The sequence below is a fragment of the Barbus barbus genome (genome assembly GCF_936440315.1).
Source record: "Barbus barbus genome assembly, chromosome: 6".
NCBI classification, from domain to species: Eukaryota; Metazoa; Chordata; class Actinopteri; order Cypriniformes; family Cyprinidae; genus Barbus; species Barbus barbus.
Window position 1 is genome coordinate 33,871,117 of NC_136734.1, and position 21,206 is coordinate 33,892,322.

At 36.9% G+C, this 21,206-nt stretch overlaps 2 protein-coding genes across 2 annotated transcripts; one reads left to right on the forward strand and one right to left on the reverse strand.

Annotated features, from left to right (window-relative positions):
* Positions 1–3,501: 3,501 nt before the first annotated feature.
* Positions 3,502–12,341, reverse strand: LOC306871448 (protein spinster homolog 3-like). Its single transcript, XM_079419389.1, has 13 exons — positions 12,184–12,341; positions 10,605–10,839; positions 10,447–10,512; positions 9,727–9,863; positions 9,383–9,534; positions 8,841–8,907; positions 8,142–8,284; positions 7,451–7,603; positions 6,911–7,100; positions 6,366–6,431; positions 5,966–6,064; positions 5,581–5,752; positions 3,502–4,531 (listed from the first exon to the last, which is right to left on the reverse strand). The coding sequence occupies exons 2-13, from the start codon at positions 10,810–10,812 to the stop codon at positions 4,488–4,490; spliced, it is 1,497 nt and encodes a 498-aa protein (XP_079275515.1). The 5' UTR covers positions 10,813–10,839; positions 12,184–12,341; the 3' UTR covers positions 3,502–4,487.
* A 1,934-nt stretch (positions 12,342–14,275) lies between these two features.
* On the forward strand, positions 14,276–21,165 carry LOC306871449 (ubiquitin-conjugating enzyme E2 G1). Its single transcript, XM_079419390.1, has 6 exons — positions 14,276–14,460; positions 16,361–16,463; positions 16,749–16,846; positions 17,277–17,455; positions 17,682–17,805; positions 19,059–21,165. The coding sequence occupies exons 1-5, from the start codon at positions 14,415–14,417 to the stop codon at positions 17,766–17,768; spliced, it is 513 nt and encodes a 170-aa protein (XP_079275516.1). The 5' UTR covers positions 14,276–14,414; the 3' UTR covers positions 17,769–17,805; positions 19,059–21,165.
* The last annotated feature ends 41 nt before the right edge of the window (positions 21,166–21,206 follow it).

Consider the following 21,206-nt stretch of genomic DNA (forward strand, 5'->3'; position numbering starts at 1 on the left):
ATAGCATTAGCACTAGTCAGTCTTGTTAGGTTTTTTTTTTTTGGTCAGATTTTGGTTTTATCAACTAGCTAGTCAAATGTGTTAAAAAAATTAAACTTTAATCATTACTGCTTGATATGGCGATATGACTATATAAATGTCGGCGATGACAAAGTGTAAATCGATTGAACTTTTTCTATATCGTTCATATATTGTCATGGTGTGTAAATATATCTGTGGAGCTTTTAGTGGGCAGAGTGATAAATAAACATGGATAAATGAGTAATAAGCAGCTTTCTCTCTGTGTGTGTGTGTAGCCCAAGACAAAGATAATTATAATGCTAATAATAAAGAAAACATTTTTTTTATTGTTCTAAGGGTATACTTACACTAGGTACAGCTGCCTTGTACTAAAGCCCAAGCACGATTGTCCTTTTGCTAACAGACAGATATCGCAGGATTATTACAGATGCAGCTGAGGTTAATGGTGGAATTTGCAGCTTTACACGCAAACTACAATACCTATTCATCAATAAGATGAGAACCAGACCCATTATAAATCTAAATGCACTCGAATTAAATTAATTGAAAAGTGTGATATCCAAGTAGTTAACATTAAAGGCAGGGTAAGCGATTTCTGGAAGCCAATGCTGATATTTGAAATCACCAAAACAAACACGCCCCAACCCTTATAGGGTCTCGCCCCTATTTTGATAGCTCCGCCCCACACATACGTTGCCTATGCAACCCATGCAACGATTAGTTCTGTGAAACAAAGCAAAACCAGTGTTACACCGTGTCTACACTGCACGCGAGCGGCTCGTCAAAATAATTTAGAAGTCATTATAATCAGTGATGCTGTCTACACTGGATGCTGCGCGGCGCGACAAATCCCCAACAGAAAACTGCAGCCGCGTTCTGTTTATGATGTGCTGACACAAATTTCAAATAGATTTTCAATTTTCCGGTGTAGACACGGTGTTACTCACCTATTGAGAAGAAACAAAGCAACCTTGGAGCCCGATCGCAGGCCTTCCGCTCCTTGAGTTCTCTCCAGCGCTGGAAAGCTGATCCGATATTTACACGGGTCCTACTTCTTGCCTTTCATTCCGCAGACGTTTTCCGCTTTTCTTTTTTATCCACCATCTCTTTCTGTCACTCGGCTCATCTGTTCACTGAACGCTCTCTCCTCCACATCATGAGTAGACACGCCCCTTACTACACGCCCCTTACTACAAGTTTGTTTTGGTACTCGGCCCCGACTCAGTTTTGTAATGCGTTTTTGAAAAATTACATACCCCACCTTTAACTGCTCCATGCTCCAGCGCGGTTAGTGGTCACACTATGTGTACTGCACCCAAGCCACCTCTTCAAGCGGGCCAGGGCATGGTTAAACGAACCGCACTGGACACAGTACAGAGCAGACACACTTGTGAAATGAACTGGACTTCAATCAATCGTGCTCAAGCACGGATCAGATCCCCTAGTGTGAGTACATCCTAAATCTAAGTGAATAAAAGATAGCACACCACAACTATAACCATAACAGCACAAAAAATGATGAATGATAAAAACATTGACAGGCACTGGGAATCATTTCTGCTTTAAAGAGCTTGAGCATTTAGTGACAAATGACACAACTGCATTGTATACTTAGAATACACTAACATAGTTACCTTTATAATTATCGTTCTTGGTGTAAACAGGCCTTAATAGTGTTACTTCACTGGATGGCCTCTCTCTCTCTCTCTCTCTCTCTCTCTCTCGTCTCTCTCTCACCGTAACGCTTCTAATTGATCGCCTTGTAAATTTATTAGCCATTGTGACAGCTTCCTGCCAGGTTCAGCAGGCGATCAGGGGAAACACACAACTGCTCAGATAAAGGGAGGGCACACAATACCTATTGTGTCCTAATTGCGGGTCAAACTATTACCCGAATGGAATGTTTTTCAGGTATGTGTGTATGTTTGTGTCTATGTACGTGTGTCCATGTTTTCTCAGCGCGGTTAGGCATGTACCTCCTTATTCAAGCTGAAGTATGAAGATTGTCGCTAAAAAGGCTTACAAATTCCGACCGCAAGGTCAGAAAAACAAGAAAGCGCGGATGAGAAAAACAAAACAGGCTAGAGGAAATGGATTCTAGCCAAAGGCAAACAAACGAGCGACAATGGCTTTAAATGAATTACCTTGACCTTCTGCGGTCAATAGCATTCCGAGTTTAAGTTCAGTGTTATGAGGAAAGTATTTGAAAGGGTGTGCACTGGACTATTGGTTACATAAATGGAAAACAATATTATCTGTCCTTTCAATACTGCCAAACAGCACCGTTACAAGAATATCTTGACATCTATTAAGCTCACGACTAATTTTAAACCCTGGGAATGAGCTTCGAGTGGAGTTTGTCCCAGGTCTATTTGTATGAGTGATGACAAAATGACTGCCTATCTGAAGCAAGCGACTACGTTTAGGTTTGGAGGTCTGTGTTTGGGTATCTGCATTATTTTTATATACGTTTTATGGTTTATATGATATGTGTCAGAGGGTTTGGGGGTGTTAGGTCTTGTTTGTATGTGAGCTCATGTGTAATGACACTGACACTGGGTTTAGCTGGATGATTGACAGTTCCCTGTTTCAAAACAGGCAGTGTGTCTTACAGGCATCGAATACACAGATGCACACACTGAGACATAAATAGGATTGGCCGATTTATTTCCTAACCCTAAGGGAGAGCAAGCGCTAAGGCTCATGCATCTTATTAAATATCAGCAACAGTTATTCAGCTCCATTTAAAGCAATAATCAGTAAATTAACTTTCTGGACTGTATTGATAGAAGATGACGTGCAGTGTACATGTAGCTCATAATACTGCTTAACACACACTACAGGACTTGGCTAATACCTGCAATGGATTTTTATTTACCTTCATCAGGTGGGCTAATGAGCCTTCGGATCTCTTAGGACCACCAAGACAATTACCACAGGTTCAATAGTAATGGAGTCACTGTGGTGACTCTTGGCGCAAATACTTTTTTTTTTTTTTTTGACACCTGACACCTATTAGATAAGTTTGATAAACTAACATTACATTCACCTTGCATAAAAAGAAGCTAGTTTTAATTTGATCAGTTGGAGATTTTTGCTTGTCCCAGCTTAGAGGTCCTGAGCTGGTCTTCTTTTCTATCAATTGTAGTAAAAGCATGTTTAATCATTAACTAAATATAATTACAAAAACCATTTAGGTCATGGCGACATAGGTTACAGCGCCGTCCCGAGTTCGAATCCCAGTTCCTGGATCTTTCCCGATCTCGCACGCCCCCTCTCTCTCCCCAGCATCGCTTCCTGTCACTCACTACACTGTCTTATCTAAATAAAAGACCTATTACTGCATGATCACAGAAATGTAACAATTTTTAAAACTGTTACAACTAAGAAATACGTTTTTTATTGTTAAAAAATGACTTTTTTTTTGTTGTTTAAACTGCTATTTTGTAAACAAACCATTCATTTGTATTTACAATATATCACACATTTTTATTTTTGAACAGGTTTTTAAAACAAACGCAATAGAAAATGAACAGAAAACAGCTAATTATCTTTAACTCCTAAGGTTTATTCTGAGGTGCCTTATGCAACATTGAAAATAGAAATAACCATATTTCGAGGATTCAGGATATGGCTCGGTAATACTCCATACGTTCAGGTCTAAGTGTTTTGCGGTGGTTTAAACGTAAGTATATTCTGCCACCTACTGTTTCTTAGAGGTATGACAGAATTGAACAGCTAGTGTATATGGAAATTATATTGCAGGCAAGCCATGAAAATAAAAAGCATATGCATTTATTTAAATGCTTTTTGTGCAAAAAAGGAAAAAGGTCAACAATATAATGAAATAAAACAGTACAATAAAAATAATAATGACATTTAAATAGCCTATTAATTTGCCACACATCTCAAGTCTCAGACTGTACACTGGAGGTCTAATTTCATAGGCTACATACAGTATTTCATGCTTTCAGTTTTAGTCCAGAAGGGGATGTTCTCCCCCTTGTTCCCCTGAGACTCTCATTAGTAGCACACAGCTGCCAAGAGAAAAAAGCAGAACGAAAGGTTCTAATGACAAGCACTTTACATGGTATACCGAGCTTTGTCAGCCAACATTTTGTTTAACATAAATGGGTAAAAATTACAAAACTATATCTAAAAAAAAGTACATCAGGCAGTTTATTTACCCACAAGGAAAATGTGTAAGCAAGACAATGTTAAGTCACAAGTGTAAGTAAGGCATTACAATTACAAAAATGTTTAAAACATAAAAATGCAATGCCTGAAATGTTTTCTTTCTTAGTAAGCTTGGAGTCCAGAACTTATGTGTTGTAAACTTGTACATGTTTCTTGTATAATCGAAGATTCTAAAATCTGTCCATTAATCTGTGTCTCAGTTCATGCAATCACAAGTGTCTGCTTGATGCAGCAAAGCTCATCCAAGGTCTTGGTTGGTGTTTAAAAGGTCACACTGACTCTGTGGATGTCTCTGGTGGTTCAGGAGCTTGTCCTGAATTGAAGAAGACAGAAAGGAAGAAAATTATTCAAATATATGTATTTATGTACCGCTATGGAGTAACAGCCAAAACCAGCTCCAAGATTGCATTCTTGACAGCCTTTCACATATCCAAACGGGTGCTTTGGACTGTGATATTATTACATTTCGGCCCTCAATAAATCAGAAATTTGACAAGTACAGAAAGAGCTGCAGTAAACAGTATTTTCTGTTCTTTCTAAACAAAGAACCAGCAGATATGAATACAGAGGAAGCCACTGGTGGCACTGGTTTACAGCTAATATCATTGTTTTTCCTTTATAGATATAAGAGAGGAGAAGAAATCTTCATACTCAGGATTTATAAGCTTAAAACAAAGAAACATTATGCCATAAATTTAATAAGGAATAGTTTAGATTCTACACACAAGATGCTCTATGGATAATCTGAAATCATGTTTGTGCATCTTAAGTGCTGCTGTCATTAGTGCCGTCATAATTTCAATATCAAGACATTCTTAAAATTATGTGTTTTTTTTGTGTTGATTGTTAAAATCATTTATATACTGCACACTGAAAGATTTTTCAAATTTATATTTTATTTTTATTTTTTTAAGATCAAATTTCTCTCATAATCATGCCCTGCTATAATCAACGCCCATTAGTGGAAATGGTTCAGCAGGACAAGAGGCTGTCACTAACTAACAGACAATATTATCTGTGCCAAGTGTGTAAGCTAACAGAGGTCATAAGGTGTGTTTAGAATAAATTACAATTTATTTCACATTTAAATAAAGGTTTAATGTCAACCACCAGCTTTTGATGTCAACAATTATTCAGTAACTATGAATGACTATGTTAAAATAAATGTCCCTTATTTAATATTATGTTTTTTAAATCTGCCTACTACTAGGTTTGTGCTGTGCATGCATTAAATGCCTTATTTTTTTTTTTTTTTTTAACGTATAGAAAATCAAACCAGTTGATTATGTCCAAGAACATACAAGTAGACACCAAGAAGATATACAGTGTGGACAGTCTGTAATTACAATAGCCTGTTATTACCTGAAGCCAGCAGTTCTGCTGCTTTCCTGTCCTCTTTGATATACAGAGAGGTCATTAGGAAAAACAGGCCTCCCAGGACCCCAATGAATGGACACACAAGAAAGCTATATTCCAGTCTACGGAAATCCCAGCTGGGAGATTCTGGATTGTATTTAAGCAGAGCATCTGAGATCTGAACAAAACACACAAAAAGATAACAGTCCTTTTGTCTTTTAAATTACACAGGGAAAAAAATGTAACTATGCCAAGACAATTGCTGTTTCACAAGGTGCAATTTTGTATCCAGTAGTGTCATGTGTTCTAAAGCACTTCTGGATAGTGACGGCATAGCCTTTGACCCCACTGCTATTTTATATGAAAGTACTGTGGATTAAAATATGCTTACCGCACCAATAAGGTATGGACTTCCTGCATCTCCAAGGAGATGACAGACCATAATCTGTAAGGCCTCAGCTGTCGCTCTTCTAGTTGGCACAACAACATACTAAAAAAATTATGAATAAGTTTAAAAAGATGTCTTTTATAACAACATTTTTCAACAGTTGTAATCTAATAATCACATTTTTCAACAGTTGTAATCTAATAATCACACACTTGAAAATGAAGAACAAATAATTAAACAATACATTTGTAAAGTTCTTAAGCATAATAATGTAACTTTTTCATCTTATACCATTAGCTTTACTGAATCACTTAGCAGGTCTCCACATGCTGTGCTAATTTAAAAGAGTGTGTGTTTCATATCACCACTTTTTATGTTGTATTGAGAAGCGTAAACCTCTCACCAGCAGAATGTCCGCCAGAATAGCCCAGTTGAGGGACAGCAAAGTCTCTCCAATAGCAATGAATGTCTGTATTAGGACAGTAAATCAAACAGAGACATATATCTAGAGACTATATCGTACCCTGGTGGTTATATTGTGCTGTGACAGCAAATAATCTGTGTTATACTGTAAACATTCAATCTATGTGCCTAAGCACATTGTTTAAGTTTAGGTCAATTAAAAGAGTATATTAATAGTTCACCCAAAAATGTGCATTCTGTGTTCGTTTAATCACCCTCATGATGTTGCAACCCTGACTACTTGTTTTGTGTGTGTGTGTGCATGCAATTAAAGTCAGTAGTGCGCAGTGTTGTTTTAAACCCCGTTGACTTTCATTTGTATGGACAAAAACAGTTTGAAATGTTTACATGAACTTCTTGTTTTCCACAGAAGAAAGTCAGTCATATATATTTGCATTTTTATTTCTGGGTGAACTATTTCTTTAACATTCATGCAAATACTGAAAGTCACAAACTAATGCAGGAACGTGGCTGATCATTGCTTACGTATGTGGCCGGGATGCTGGTGGCCGCCAGGATGATGGCAATAAAAAAGCAGGGGGAGGAACTGAGCATGCCTACAGCACAGATGAGAGGGTCTGCGTTGGGTACTCTGTCTCTCAGCTGCTTTGATATGCAGGTGCCCAGAAACACTCCAACAATCCCTGTCACCACTGTGATAGCTCCAAAGATGTAACTTTCACCAGAGAAAGAAGAAACGGTGTGGTGATCAATTTCAGTCTCAGATTCTCAGAGAACCTACCAGAATAGTCTGACTTGTCAAACTCATGAATACTCTCAACTCAGTTTGGAGAAATGACTGAGAAACATAATAAACAGATATACTGACAGGATTGCAAGGGCAAAAACAGCTGCACTAAGAGTATGTCTTATCTAACCAAGGAAGAAGCTGATCACAGAGGAAGTCTCTGCTGTTTAACCAATCTTTGGCTAATCTCACAGTCTCCTAGTCTATTGCTAACCTCACTGCTTTCCTTTAAGATCTGTCCAATTATATAATGTCAAAAGGAAAGAGACTTGCTGTACCTGTCTAAAGGGTTACAGGGCTCTTCATTGCAAGGTGGTCTGAGACCCTGTGTAACCTGTGCACGAGACAGGAAGGTGGGGGTCCAAAACGCCAGAGCCCCTGTGACAAAAGCCATAGCAGTCACACCAAGAGAAGACCAGACAAAACTCCGACTGGAAAGGAGGCACAGATTCAAAAATAATAGTTAAAGGGATAATTCAGCCAAAAACGAAAATTTTTGTCATAATTTAACCCTAATTTAACCAAACCTGTATGAGTTTCTTTCTTATGTTATTTATGATACTTTGAAGAATTCTGCCAATCAAACAGTTGATGGTCTTCCTTAGTATTTCTTTCCCTACTATAGAAGTTCTTCAAAGAAAATTCTTCAACATATCTTCTTATGTGTTCAACATAAGAAAGAAACTTTTACAGGTTTGAGGGTGAGTACATTTTGAGGTGAACTATTCCTTAAAGGGAGAATAAAGACAGTTATGGTTTACCAGTCATTATTGTGTGTTTTTAGTATTTTAATTAGTTTTTTTTTTATTAAATATTCTATTTTAGGTCACCCTGTGTCTACATGTTGACCACTGCCCTAGAGAATGGGAAATTAAGCTTAAAGACAAACATCATGAAAAATGTTATGAGTACGTGCCAAATTGAACGAAATGTACAGTTAATGTAGCTTGAATTTCTACAATGACTTACTTCTTCAGGAGGTACTTGATGTCCTCAATATAAGAGGTGCTTTCCATGGTTGCTCCATTTTGGTTGTCAGAGGCTCCACGAGGAGGATTAGGAATCAGAAACACCAGAAGTACCAGACCCAGCCCTCCCAGAGCTGGATTGACCTACATCAGAACCAATACTCATACAACTCCCTTAACATTCTTTTATAAATGTAGCATTATAAATGTCTTGATTATATTAAATCAATATATGCTTACATTGCAAAGCCATTAAAATAATCAGTAAAGAATCTTGTAAATTACATTTGACTTTTAACTGAATGAATCAATAAATCAACCTAAAACAAAATTTTTTTTTAGTACACTTCATTTTTTGATGTCTGAGATCAAATAATTGATAGCTAGATCCTCTGCAACACTGATTTGAACCCCCTGTATAAGAGCATTTTTTTAAGTGAGAACAGAGAATATAAACTGCTTTAACTCTGATTCACTTTAAAGTGATTTTTTTAGCTTGAGTGGAGTACAGTTATGCAATAGTTAGAAGGAAATCCAATTAGACCCTTAAAATATAATGCAGTACAGAGCCTACATTTAAACTGACTGAATTATAACAAGATTAACAGATTATTAAATCTAACACAGTAAAGCTGTAACAGTGCTTTCTGTAAAATGTTGTCACTCTCAATATACATTTAGAAAACATATATTCTCTTACCCTCAGGGCCCAACGCCAGTCCTTTGTTGCATTAGCTATAGTTGCCCCCAAAATATATCCAAGACCACTGAATGAAGATAAAGTCTTGTCAATGTAGGAAAAATGGGATGCAATATCATACAAGCAAGAGTGCTGTGATTATGATTTTATACAACAGTTCAAAAAACAAGAGGTTAATATTAAGTAACTTACACTGACACAATTTTGCCATTTACTTTGTCTATTTTTTGATATGGAAAAGAAATTAGTTCCAAAGAATTATCATTCCACATCTCAGAGCAACACTATTTTGAACAAATGAAACAGCTGAGTAAACGAAACGCTTGTTTCGTTCCTAAATGAGGTTTTGAATGAATCGTTTGAATAAATGAGTCAATTACATACTCATAAAGGCGTTCATTTGCTCAAGTAACCTACAGAAAAGGTCATTGAAAAATCCCCACCACTAAAGCACAAACTCACAGTCTGTCTGGAACACGCAAACACAGTGAAAGCAGTGAAAAATCTGAATAGGTTTGTATATTTTGTAGTAAGGCCTTCACCTTCCGACTGGTATGAAGATGTAGAAGAAGGCGATCATGAGAGTTCTTTTGGTGCCAGTGAACAAGTCACCAATGATAGTAGGAGCTATGGTGGAGTAACTGGCTTCTCCTGTCCCAACCAAGGCCCTCGTCAGGACCAGAACCCAGAAGTGCTGTAGTAAGAGTAAAGAGAGATACTGTATGTAACTTGAAACAAAATTCAATTCTGTTCTTAAAATTTTAACACTGTTAAAATGTAAAATAAAGGTATTGTTCAAAAGTATAGGCACAAGTTGAAACATAATATTAACATTGTGGGACTTTACAAAGATTACACTGGAAATCCATAATTTAAAGTACTCTACCGTTTTTTTGACAAAAGAGCTGCCCAATGTTGTGAGGATCCACACAATCATCCCAACGATCATGATAAGCTTCCTGTCATAACGATCTCCGAGGTAACCAAAAACTGGCGCCAAGAACATAAAGCTACAGATAAAAACTGTAAATATGTTAATACAGGGTTGGCAAAGATACACTACAGTTCAAAGGTTTGATGCTTTTTTAATGTTTTTGAAAGATGTCTCTTATGCTCATCAAGGTAATCAGTAATGTTTTGAAATAGGATTTCAATTTTAAATAACTGATTACTATTTGAATATATTTTAACATGTAATGAATTCCTATGATGGCAAAGCTGAATTTTCAGCAGCCATTACTCCAGTCTTCAATGTCACATGATCCTTTAGAAATCATTCTAATATGCTGATTTCGTGCTCGAGACAACATGTATTATTATCACCAATGTTGAAAACAGTTGTGCTGCTTATTGTGGAAACTGTGACACTTTTTACCAGGATACTTTGACTTATTGGTTCTTTCAAGAAATGCATGCTCCAAAACCAATGCATCATTTATACATTTACTTGTGTTTTATGTAATTCTGGGCTTCTTACTAAAATGACAGAAAAGGACCTATTTGTTCATCTCCAGTGAGGAAGTACTCTTGTAAAATCCGGTTCTGCAATGTTCTCTTTCTTTTTACTGTGTTGTCAGTGCAGTGTACTTCAAACTCAAACTGATACCTGTCTGCAGGAGGCCAGATGTGCTGTCAGGGATTCCAAAGTATTTCTGGATGCTAAGCAGCACACCTGGAATAGAACCAGAACAAAGGCTATAACTTTTTATAGTGACGTTCTGTGAACCATTCCACTTGATATGGCTTTGATGACGGTGTGCTCACCTGCTATAGTATAACGGTCCATATAGTTGAGGAGATTAATATAGCAGAGCACTGCCACTGCGATGTAGGAGCGTTTCTGAGAGATGACGGTCGTTTGCATTGAGGATGCATCACTATCTGGTTGCTCAGAGCTCATAGAGCCGTAAGGTACAGTTGTGTTTGAGCGGAGGCTCAAGCGGGTTCTTGGTCTGTGTTGGTTGGAGGTCATGATGCGCACTGTATCTATTTTTTGCCTCTATAAAAAGAACAATAACTTGTAAGCACCTCACAGATGGTAAAGTGCCCAAACATTGTGATTTTCAAGCCCTCCTGCACTGATTAATGGTTTATAAACTGTGGCATAAACCTCACATGGGTTTCATGTGATTGCAGGGCACTGGACAATGTTTAGGTATCCACAGCAACTAGGAAAAGCACAGGCCTGGAGTGTAATCACAATCACTGAACACAGCTAGTGACAAATGCCTTATATGGAGATAAACACTCAACAGTATTTTATCAAATAATTTGTTTTGGTGGATTGGGAAAACATATCTTGTATTTAATGCAAATGATGTAGAACCAAGTGTCTGAAGTTGATGTCTAGAAGACGTTTGCCCTTACCCAGTCATGCTATTTCTTTAATAACAGTGTCGCTAACCTATTAGCTTGCTACCATTTTAAGTCCTGATGACTTTGTGCTTATTTGTCATTACTAAGTTTTGGTTTGACTAAATTTGACTGATTTATAGGCCATTTTGTGCATTTGTGTGCAACGTAAAACTGTGATTAGACTTCCTGAGTAAATGGGTCAGGAAACCAAGGCCATGATAAACAAATTTGGTTTAGAGAACAGAAGCTTTTATGTCATGATTTAACATATACAACCAAATGCAGAGGAAAAAACAGATTCCTAACCTGTTTCTACACAAGTTTCTTATATGTTGTGAAAATACTTTAAGAAGCATCAGTGTTAAAGGGACTGCCATAACATTTCCTTTGGAAGTGGTTTTAGCTACTTGTCATTTTATTCATGACCTCTTAAATGAGCAAATTTAGTTTCTGCATTACAGAAGAGAAGAACCTTTTTGAGAATGCAAGGTACAAGTTGTCATCTCAAAGTTGATTGTGATCTTACCAGTTGCACTCAGCAACCTGTCTTGTTACTCTCACAACCCACAAGCTGATGCTATTTCAGAAACAGCACTAAGATCGTCTTGTATCTTATATAGCCAACATCTTTAACCTGAAGTAATATTAATATGTTTTATTGTGTTATATTAAGAAGTTATATATAGATAACTTCCTTTTAGTGGTAGTCTGAACAGACAATACTTCCAAATGGGTATCATTAGATGAGTTCCTCAGCGGACTGCCAACAATGCCACTGTTGTGATGATTAGCTGCATGACTGCAACAGGACAATGCCATATGATTGATCAGCTGTGAATCTAGAATTTATCCAGTCTTTTAGACACTGAGGTTATGCTATATTTCAGTTTTCAAGTTAACTTTTTTGTGCAGTACATCAGAATGAACATTTCATTAGAAGATCATTTCACCTTGACAGTCTCAATAATTTAAACATAAAGTTACTTACACTTTAGTTGATATGCCCCAAAGCCCAGTGCCACTCTAATCCATGTTTTCTTTCTTTTTCTGTCTTATTTATTCCTTTTTCTTTCTTTTTTTGCTGTGTTTGTTGAGATGTCACTTGTAGAAACAGAAAGGCATTCCTCTGTGAATACAGCACACTGCAGAGTTATCAAGTTAAAATCAAGCCCTACCCCCTTTTCTCTGGTCACACGTAGCAGTACAGTTCCTCCTTGTGTTGCAATAGACCACAAATCAGTAGATTTTCATCTCCATGCTCACTTCATGCTTTCTGCTTCTGTTACCCAGATCTGCCAGGGCTTTTGGCATTATGCTTCACAGTAATGTTCTGAACACCAGGACAAAGGTCTGACAAACAAAGCTGCCAGAAAATGAACACCATGCAGTGAGGGAATTCTTCAAATGTAACTTAATCTTGTATTGGTAGTTTAACTGAAGTTTATGACCCTTGTTTTTTATACAGTAAACAGTTGATCATAACATAGAAATATGAATCTAGATATGCCGTAATCATCTTTACTGGCGATATCTTGGCAGTGAGACTATCTATTCAGTTAGTAGTGGCTTTGCTTGGACTGTTGATAATTTATGTCCTTTTGTTGTTAAGCTTTTTCACATGGTTTCATTAGACCAGAATTGTGAAATTTAAGATGTCATATTCTGCTGTGCAGATTATGCCGACCTTTGTCATTCTTGGGAAATAATCTGACAATTTCTCTAAAAAAACAAAGCCACCGTATATACATTGTACCATATGTAACACGATACTGGCCTACGTATTCTCTTAGACCACTTTCTGAGAGTAATTTCATGTATTTGTGTACAATGAGCACAGTGACCTGTCACCCAATCTTTCTTGTATTGCTGATTTCAATGAATGATTATATGCATGGTATATGCATTCATTAATGTGGGTTGCCATTGTAATAAAGGTTTTGTAAAATTACATATCAGCCAATGAATAATTCAGCAACATCAAGTTGAAACCATGCTGAAACAAACAGTCACTGTTCAGAAAATCTAGTAATTTATAGTAAATGTCACTAAGTACATCACACCTGTAAGAAATGTAGTATTATAACATTAAAGGGATAGTTCACCCAAAAATGTAAATCCTGTCATAATTTACTCACCCTCAAGTTGTTTCAAACCTGTATATTTAGTTTATTCCGTTAAACACAAAAGAAGATATTTGAAAAAAGAAAAAAAGAGTTGATGGTCCCCATTGAATTCCATAGTATTTTTTCCATACTATGGAAGTCAATGGGGACCATCAACTGTTTGGTTACCCATGTTCTTTAAAATATCTTCTTTTGAGTTAAACAGAAAAAAGAAAGTCATACAGGTTTGGAATATCTTGAGGGAGAGTAAATAATGAAATAATTTTCACTTTTGGGTGAATTTACTCTTTACTGTCACCTAGTGGTTAAATTACACTGTGCTTTACATAAAATCAAAAACTTTTCACTGAAACTGGCACTTGCAAAAACTAAGAACAAATAATAAATGCCTAAACAAATGAATTACTGCACTAAGCTATAATGAGCATATTAAAATGGTTTTATAGGTATAAAAAAGGTTATTATACCGCGGCAGCCCTCGTGTGAAGCCCTCTTAGTGTGAAGCCCTCAGAGTGTAAAGACCATCGACTCCACCGGGCTAGGACACCGGCAAATGATATATAAGTATCGCTTTTTATTTTAATTTTATTTATTTATTTTTTTCCTTTTATATGTTTACTATTGAAATGTTGTTCTTGTATGCATTTGTCAATTTTATTTCATTTCTGTATTTTCTTAAAAGGGTGTGTATAGAGTATTTACAGAGTGTTAACTTTTAGTTTTAGTTACTTTTTCTTATTTGTAAGTCGCTTTGGATAAAAGCGTCTGCTAAATGACTAAAAGTAAAGTAAGTAAAAGTAATGCACACAGTTAATGATTTTCCTTTTATCGTGTTGTTGTTGATTTAACAACATTATGGAGTGCTTACATATAATCCCGCAGTCAAGTGTATGTGTTTTGACATGCGCGAATCCTCCGCCCATAAGTACCCCTGGAGCGCTCTCTCCTCGCGGCCTCACAGCGCATGCGCACAACGGAGCAGAATGTTGAGCAAAACGGACTAGAGCAGAAACGGAAAGACGCGCAAGCAAATTTAAATATATTTTTTCCTTAGTTAAGTGAAGAACTGTCGACCTAGAATATAACTTATAAAAACATGACGGAGCCCCAGTCAGCACTGTTACTCAGGAGACAGCTAGCAGGTAATTTTTTGAAAGGCTGTTGTCAAGACCAGGCTAACGAACCGGTGAACAGTTAGCCTGCCAATGCAGTGGAGACGGAGGTGTTAGCCGTTAGCCGCTAGTTTAGCTACTAACGATCGCTATATTTGTCTTAACGCATTCGTTAGCGAGTTAGCAGCTAAAACACCCGGCTAAAGGCTAACTCTGCCGTCTTTTGTTATTTTTAAATGCCTTTTTGGTACGTCTAACAATTGAATATGAATCTGTGAGCCGCGAAAAATTAAAATGACTGTACGCGTGCATTCTTTTGATTTCATTCAGTTCGGTGGTGTAAATGTATAAAAGTCGGGCACTTTCGTCCCTATCACACCGGCGGCGCCGCTCGCAGTCGGCTAGCCCGTGTTTTGACATCTGTGTCCGGACGCAGTTTACACAGGCGCACCAGCAGTCGGTATATCGTCTCATTAACGCAGGGAAACTCTGTCATTGGCCCCGTTTACGTTCACCGTCTTATCATGATCAGTCGAATCAAAATTGTTATCACAAGGCACAAAGGTGAGATTTCTAAGCCGAACATTGTGTGCCATGTCCCCGCAGCGGGGTGATGAAATCCCTTTGTTTTTCTAGGCTGGCTAACAGGCTAAGCTAACAAATTGATGGCTGCTGTTTGAACACCAGCTCACCGGTACAGCGAAAACTAGAGACCCCCAGTCCAACTGTACTGTCGTAATACACGTACATACGCGTATAGCCCCAACCTCATACTTTATTTATGGTGATATGCTTAACATGCTGTTATTAGAGTCGTTGTTAGTTTGTTTCTCCCGTTCTTTGTCCAGTATACTGAGCAACATGATCCGTGAGTGTCCGCTGCCATGGCTTCAGGTTCTGCTGTGGCCTTGTGGCTGATTGACTGATTCAGGGGATCAGGGCTGTTTTGGTTGTCTCCTTTCAGCAGGACCAGCATAGTGGACTCATCGGCCTTGTTCTAAACTCAGTGAACCCTCTGAGGGAACAAAAGCCTCACAACATGCATTTATGCTGAATTCTAAAGATAAGGGCCAGGAAAATATAGGCACAACTTGTGAGATCTTGACTTCATAAGTCGAAAGTGAAGGCCTTTTCACATCAAGAACGATATCTATATAATTGTCCACAATAATGGTTTGTAAATTACAAGTGCACTCTGCAGTTATGTCATCTGTTGCTTTAAATGCTCAAGCTCTTTAAACTGGAGTTAATTCTGATTGGTTGTCAATGTTTATATTATGCATCAGCTAGAAAAAATGTTTTGAAAGTGATTCCAATGATATTGTTTCTCTGTGTCATTGTGGTTGTTTTTTTATATTTATTCTCATATAACTCCAACGTTTGCTAAAGCTTTATAGTTATTGTCCACGGTGTGACAGGCTCTTTAGAGTAATTGTGTGGCATTGCTTTGCAATAAAAACATGAATCAGTGCTTTAGCATTGAAATTAGGTTTGTTGTAAATGTGGTTTAAATTGAGTCATTTATTAAGAGCCAAACAGCAGTAAAAGACTGTGTATATCTATATGACTGGATTGTACACATCTATATGACTGGATTAACCAGCTGTCAGCTTGTTTTTGTCAACAAGGTGGTCCAGTGATTTTGTTTTGCTCCCTCTTGTAAGAAACACAGAAGTTCAAGACGGAGCATCTGAGACTACAGGCACCGATAGGCCAATGTTGTTTGGCTTCAGGCTCAGATGATCTGATAATAAAAAGGCAAATTTGTTATTTCTTTTCTGAAATGCTTCACAGATGCAAAAACAGTTTTGATTTTGCAACCGTGGTTGTAGGGCGTACTGTCAACACCCATGTGAAACCACAAATGCCCCTTTTCCCTCTGTCATAGAAAATGGCTAATCAGTATCTTCATGTCCTATTTTCCTGACAGAACTGAATAAAAATCCTGTGGAAGGTTTCTCAGCTGGTTTGATAGATGATAATGACCTCTACAGATGGGAAGTGCTAATAATCGGCCCTCCTGATACACTTTAGTAAGTCTTCTTGTTGTCTTATTAAAAGCCATGTTACATAATTCTTACTGAACATAAGCTGTTATGAGCATTGAGTTTTTTGTTACTTGGAAGAGAAGTCATACAGGCTTGCAACAACATGCAGTGAGTAAATGATGGCAGAATTTTAATTTGCACTTCAATATTATAGAATCAATTTCAACGTTATATGCAAAACATTTTAATACATTGCATCCAATGAATGTACCACCGCAATATTACTGCTGAATAACACTTTAAGCTGCTATGTTTTTTTTCTGTTTATAGTGAGGGTGGTGTTTTTAAAGCCCATCTTACGTTTCCCAAAGACTATCCTCTCAGGCCTCCTAAAATGAAGTTTATAACAGAAATATGGCATCCAAATGGTAAGTATGGGTTCATCACACTGGGTCCTTTACATTTTTTTCAGATCAGTGTACATCAACCATGTTTGTAAAAAAAAAAAACATGGTTTTTTTTTGTTTGCAGATTTCCACTGAATTTAAACATCATTATTCTTTAAGCTGCACTCACTAATTTTTCACTAATTGATAATGCAGCTCGCTTGGACTTACACCAACATTGTGAATTCAGCTTCATAAAATTTTAGCATAAACCTTTAAAATTATGCACATTCCTTGCAACTTGTGTGTTATTGTTAACCATTTATTGGTGGTAATTTAATAATGCTATCAGCCACCATATTTATGATTTCGTGTCATCTATTAAATTAAATGTAATAATAACAGTGGTTAACTGTAAGGCTCTGTAATAACTGACATCAAATCTCATGTCTTCTCTCTGTATTGTTTGCAGTTGACAAAAATGGTGATGTTTGTATTTCAATATTGCACGAGCCGGGGGAGGATAAATACGGCTATGAGAAACCAGAAGAGCGCTGGCTCCCCATTCACACCGTAGAGACCATCATGATTAGCGTCATCTCAATGCTAGCTGACCCCAATGGAGATTCCCCTGCCAATGTTGATGCAGCAGTAAGTCTAATGCTTGCTTGTTAAACCTACTGAACTTGACTGATAGATATTTATCCGTAGATATTTAATAAATAATTTGCTTCATGTTCCATCGTGTGCACTTAAGCTGAATGTGATGCTGTACTTTTCACCATACCTTACCTCTTAAATGAGAGAAATGACATTTCACCTTTTTTTTTTTTTTTTTACATGTGTATTAATTTTATTTATCTGTTTAATATTTCAGAAAGAGTGGAGGGAAGACAGACATGGTGAATTCAAAAGAAAAGTTGCCCGCTGTGTAAGAAAGAGCCAAGAGACTGCCTTCGAGTGATATTAATCTAGCAGCTTGTAGCTTCACTATTTTCAGGGTAAGCAAGTGGACTTTTACCATTTCATTTTACTGGCAAAGTCTTGTGACTGTTGTTTTTTTTCCCCAACTTGACTGACTGACAGACAACTCCCAAACACAGAGCCAGAAAATGCAAAGAACCATTATTGCAGGCTTTAAAGCCACCCCTTAGCTGAATGGGGTTTTATTCTTGACAAATGGTGGCAGTTATTCACCTTCAGACTGGATGGGGTCACAGAGTAGATCTACAGGCTTTTTATTACCATGTTGATTTACATGATTTTATGACCATGTTGATTTTTAAATAAGTTGTAAATGATGCATTAAAATTTAGCTGCATGTGGAAGTTATAGAAAATATTACTGACACTTAATACAGGATTAAAATAACACAATAACACAATTTTTAAATTGCTTCGCCTTACCATACAGGGCTAATCCCCTCAGAATAGAGCTTTTGTCAGAGTAGAGTTCTGCCATAGTAATCGTGCAAGCTAACCTGTTATAACAAGTTCCCAAAACTTGTTCTAAATGGAGGTTCAGTGGTGAGATGTTAGGTAACATTAGTGTCTCTGTTGTCTGCTTAGACTGTCTTAGGTAAGCTATAGATCCTATAGTCTCTCAGGGCTTATGAAATATTTTCACTGTTTGCCACTTATTTACACAGTTGCAGTTTCTTTTAAAATGTTATACATATAGTTTGGGGTTGGTAGGAAAATGTCTCTTTCTCACCAAGGCTGCATTTATTTAATTGAAAATACAGTACAAATGGTAATATTACAATATTACAAATTTGGTTTCATTATATTTTTAAATGTAATATATGGCAAAGCTGAATTTTCATCAGCCATTATTCCAGTCTTCAGTGTCCTGGATCCTTCAGAAATCATTCTAACATCATTCTAATATTCTGATCTGGTATTTAAGAAACATTTCTTATTATTATCAGCATTGAAAAGTCAAAACTTATTTATTTATTTTTTTAAAAGATTTTTTTAATTAATAGAAAAGTTCAAAAGAACGGCGTTATATATATTTTAGAGTCGTTTTTTATCTATATAGTGCAACCTTGGTAAATAAGAGTGTTAATTTCTTTTTTTAAAACATGGTAGTGTTAAAAAAAAAAAAAAAAAAGTTAAACTGTTGATTTGTATCACCTTTTTAGCCTTCATGTTTTAAAGGCTTTACATTTCTAAAGGTTTACTTAGTCTGGCAGTTTATGTGCTGACATTTGTTGAAAAAACTCTGATATTTCTGTCTGTGTCTTTCACAGGTCTCCAGTTGAGAAACAACATGGCACTGTTTCCTTGCACTCTACCACCCTATTGCTGGACTGGTTTTCATTGAATGTTGGCAGTAACAGACTGGCATTAATAGGCTGCAATAGAACATAAGGCCATCACCGATGCTGACAGAACACGCCAAGCAAGTGCCAACAAAAAAAGAGAAAAAAACCTAAACAATTATGCTCTTTTTTTTTTTTTTTTTTTTTCCAAGTCTATGAACTGATACAACTTTTCAGGAAGAGATTGTAAAGATGTGTACATAGCACAGACATAAAAACCGGATAATATATAACTTTTTCCTATCCATCCAGCAAGACTTAGTACCAAATAAAATAGCAGTTCTGTAGTAGTTAGAGTGTGACATCATGTAAAGTTCTTGAAGACTATAGTTCATCTCCCACCTTCCCCCTCTGGCTGCCTCACATCTAGTGTGCATAAGATCTGTTAGAGGTGCAAGTGGCCTCAAATACCCACTTGTCAGTTTGAACAAAAGTCTGCTTTGGCATTTCTCACTCAAACTCGATCCAGTTTTAGGGTGGGGAAGGCAGGGGTAAGCTATCGATAGGATTCAAAACATGCTCGTCATGATGGAAGGCTTTCTCAATCGGGACACTTCAGGTAAAATAGCTGTAAAGCACGGCCATTTTCTTATTAATTAGGGGTCATGAAGGTATTTCTCTGATTTGATTTTAAATGGGGTGGGCGGGGGGAGTGCTCTTATCTCGGCTGAAAGGATAACTGCATTCTGAGTGTCAGGTTCTCATCTTTTGTCGTCCATTTGAGGTAGGGAGGCAATGGCAAGGAAACCCATCAGATGTGATTTTTCTTTTTTTTCTGCATGTTTTAAGTTCTCTTGTTTTCAAAAGTGCCTCCAGTTTAAACCGCTTGGCTTGTTATGTGCCCTGCATCAAACAGGAGCTAAAGGGAGGAACATGTTTAAGAACTGCTCAACATCCTCTCAAGCTTGTGTGAATGTGTGTTTTTTTTCATAACCCTTGTACCAGCATTCTGAATTATTTTGGTGTAGCAATAACTCTGCTTTGCCCACATAATGTGCAGACATTTTAAAATTGGATATTGGTATGTGATTTCTAGTAAAGATTCTCCCTTGTATCAGAGCAGAAATTATTATTGTTTTTATTTTTTGGGGGGCTTGACACCTCTTTTGTGTGGTTTCTTTGATCGGTTTCTTAGCCATGCTTTAAATGTAGATTTCTTGCAAACAATTTCTGGGATTTCAGATGAGGTGTGTGTGTGTATGTTTAAGGGCAATTGTTTGTGTGTGCGTGTGCGTGCGCATGCCTGTATCCCACTCTCTCTCCTCCCACAATCTTTAATTCTCTGGTTAATTTTATTCTGGCTCTGACAGACTACTGCAGTTCTTTTGCCTAATGTACAAAGACAAAATACCGATGTATATTTTTCATGTTATGGAAATTGTCACCTCTAGTGAGTTCTTCTAAAATATAATTTTTTTCCAATACTTGTTTGAGTGTGCTGTCTGTGTTTAAAGTGTTGTCATAAACTTGAGCGTATTACGAAATTTATCCATTCATCAATACCAGCGTAACTACAAATGTATGCTTTTTATTAAAATTATTCTTCTCAAAACATGACAGTTTTACATAAACCGTTGGCTGAAAAGTCTATCTACTGTTTAAGACATTTTTGTTCTGTATAGTTTTAGTTTTATTTGCTACAGCAGTTTTAGTACTAGAAGTTATTTATGAGTTGGATGCCAAGGCAACATCCTTTTTAGGTATTTTATCCCTTGTTTATTATTTCAGTTAGTATTAAGGTTTTTAATAAGGTTTTAGAAAACAATAACAACATTGGCTAGGACAATATGGCTTGACTGTCCACAAAGACAACTGAATTTAAGAAAATATGCAACAGATACCACCCTCTGTGGTGCAAGTGCCATGTAGTTACTGAGACTTTTATACAACCGATTATGCCCTGTTTTTAGAAAGGGTTGTGGAGATATGAGCCAAAGAGGGCATTTATCTAAATGTAATTCGTAATGTCTCTGGAACAATCTTGAGGAACATGTTGGCTTTTGGTCAAAATTAAACTTAATTAAGAGTGCATATTAAAGACCCCATGTACAGTTGGTTTATTTGGCACACAGACTT

What these genes read in the sequence shown, in the direction of transcription:
- LOC306871448 (XM_079419389.1), bottom strand. Translation starts at nt 10,812, where the DNA reads ATGACCTCCAACCAACACAGACCAAGAACCCGCTTGAGCCTCCGCTCA. An exon ending in GGACCGTTATACTATAGCAG is followed by an intron (nt 10,513 to 10,604) that starts GTGAGCACACCG and finishes GTTCTATTCCAG; the next exon opens with GTGTGCTGCTTAGCATCCAG. An exon ending in GTCCATACCTTATTGGTGCG is followed by an intron (nt 5,753 to 5,965) that starts GTAAGCATATTT and finishes TGTTTTGTTCAG; the next exon opens with ATCTCAGATGCTCTGCTTAA.
- LOC306871449 (XM_079419390.1), top strand. Translation starts at nt 14,415, where the DNA reads ATGACGGAGCCCCAGTCAGCACTGTTACTCAGGAGACAGCTAGCAG. An exon ending in ACTCAGGAGACAGCTAGCAG is followed by an intron (nt 14,461 to 16,360) that starts GTAATTTTTTGA and finishes TTTTCCTGACAG; the next exon opens with AACTGAATAAAAATCCTGTG. An exon ending in AGAAATATGGCATCCAAATG is followed by an intron (nt 16,847 to 17,276) that starts GTAAGTATGGGT and finishes TATTGTTTGCAG; the next exon opens with TTGACAAAAATGGTGATGTT.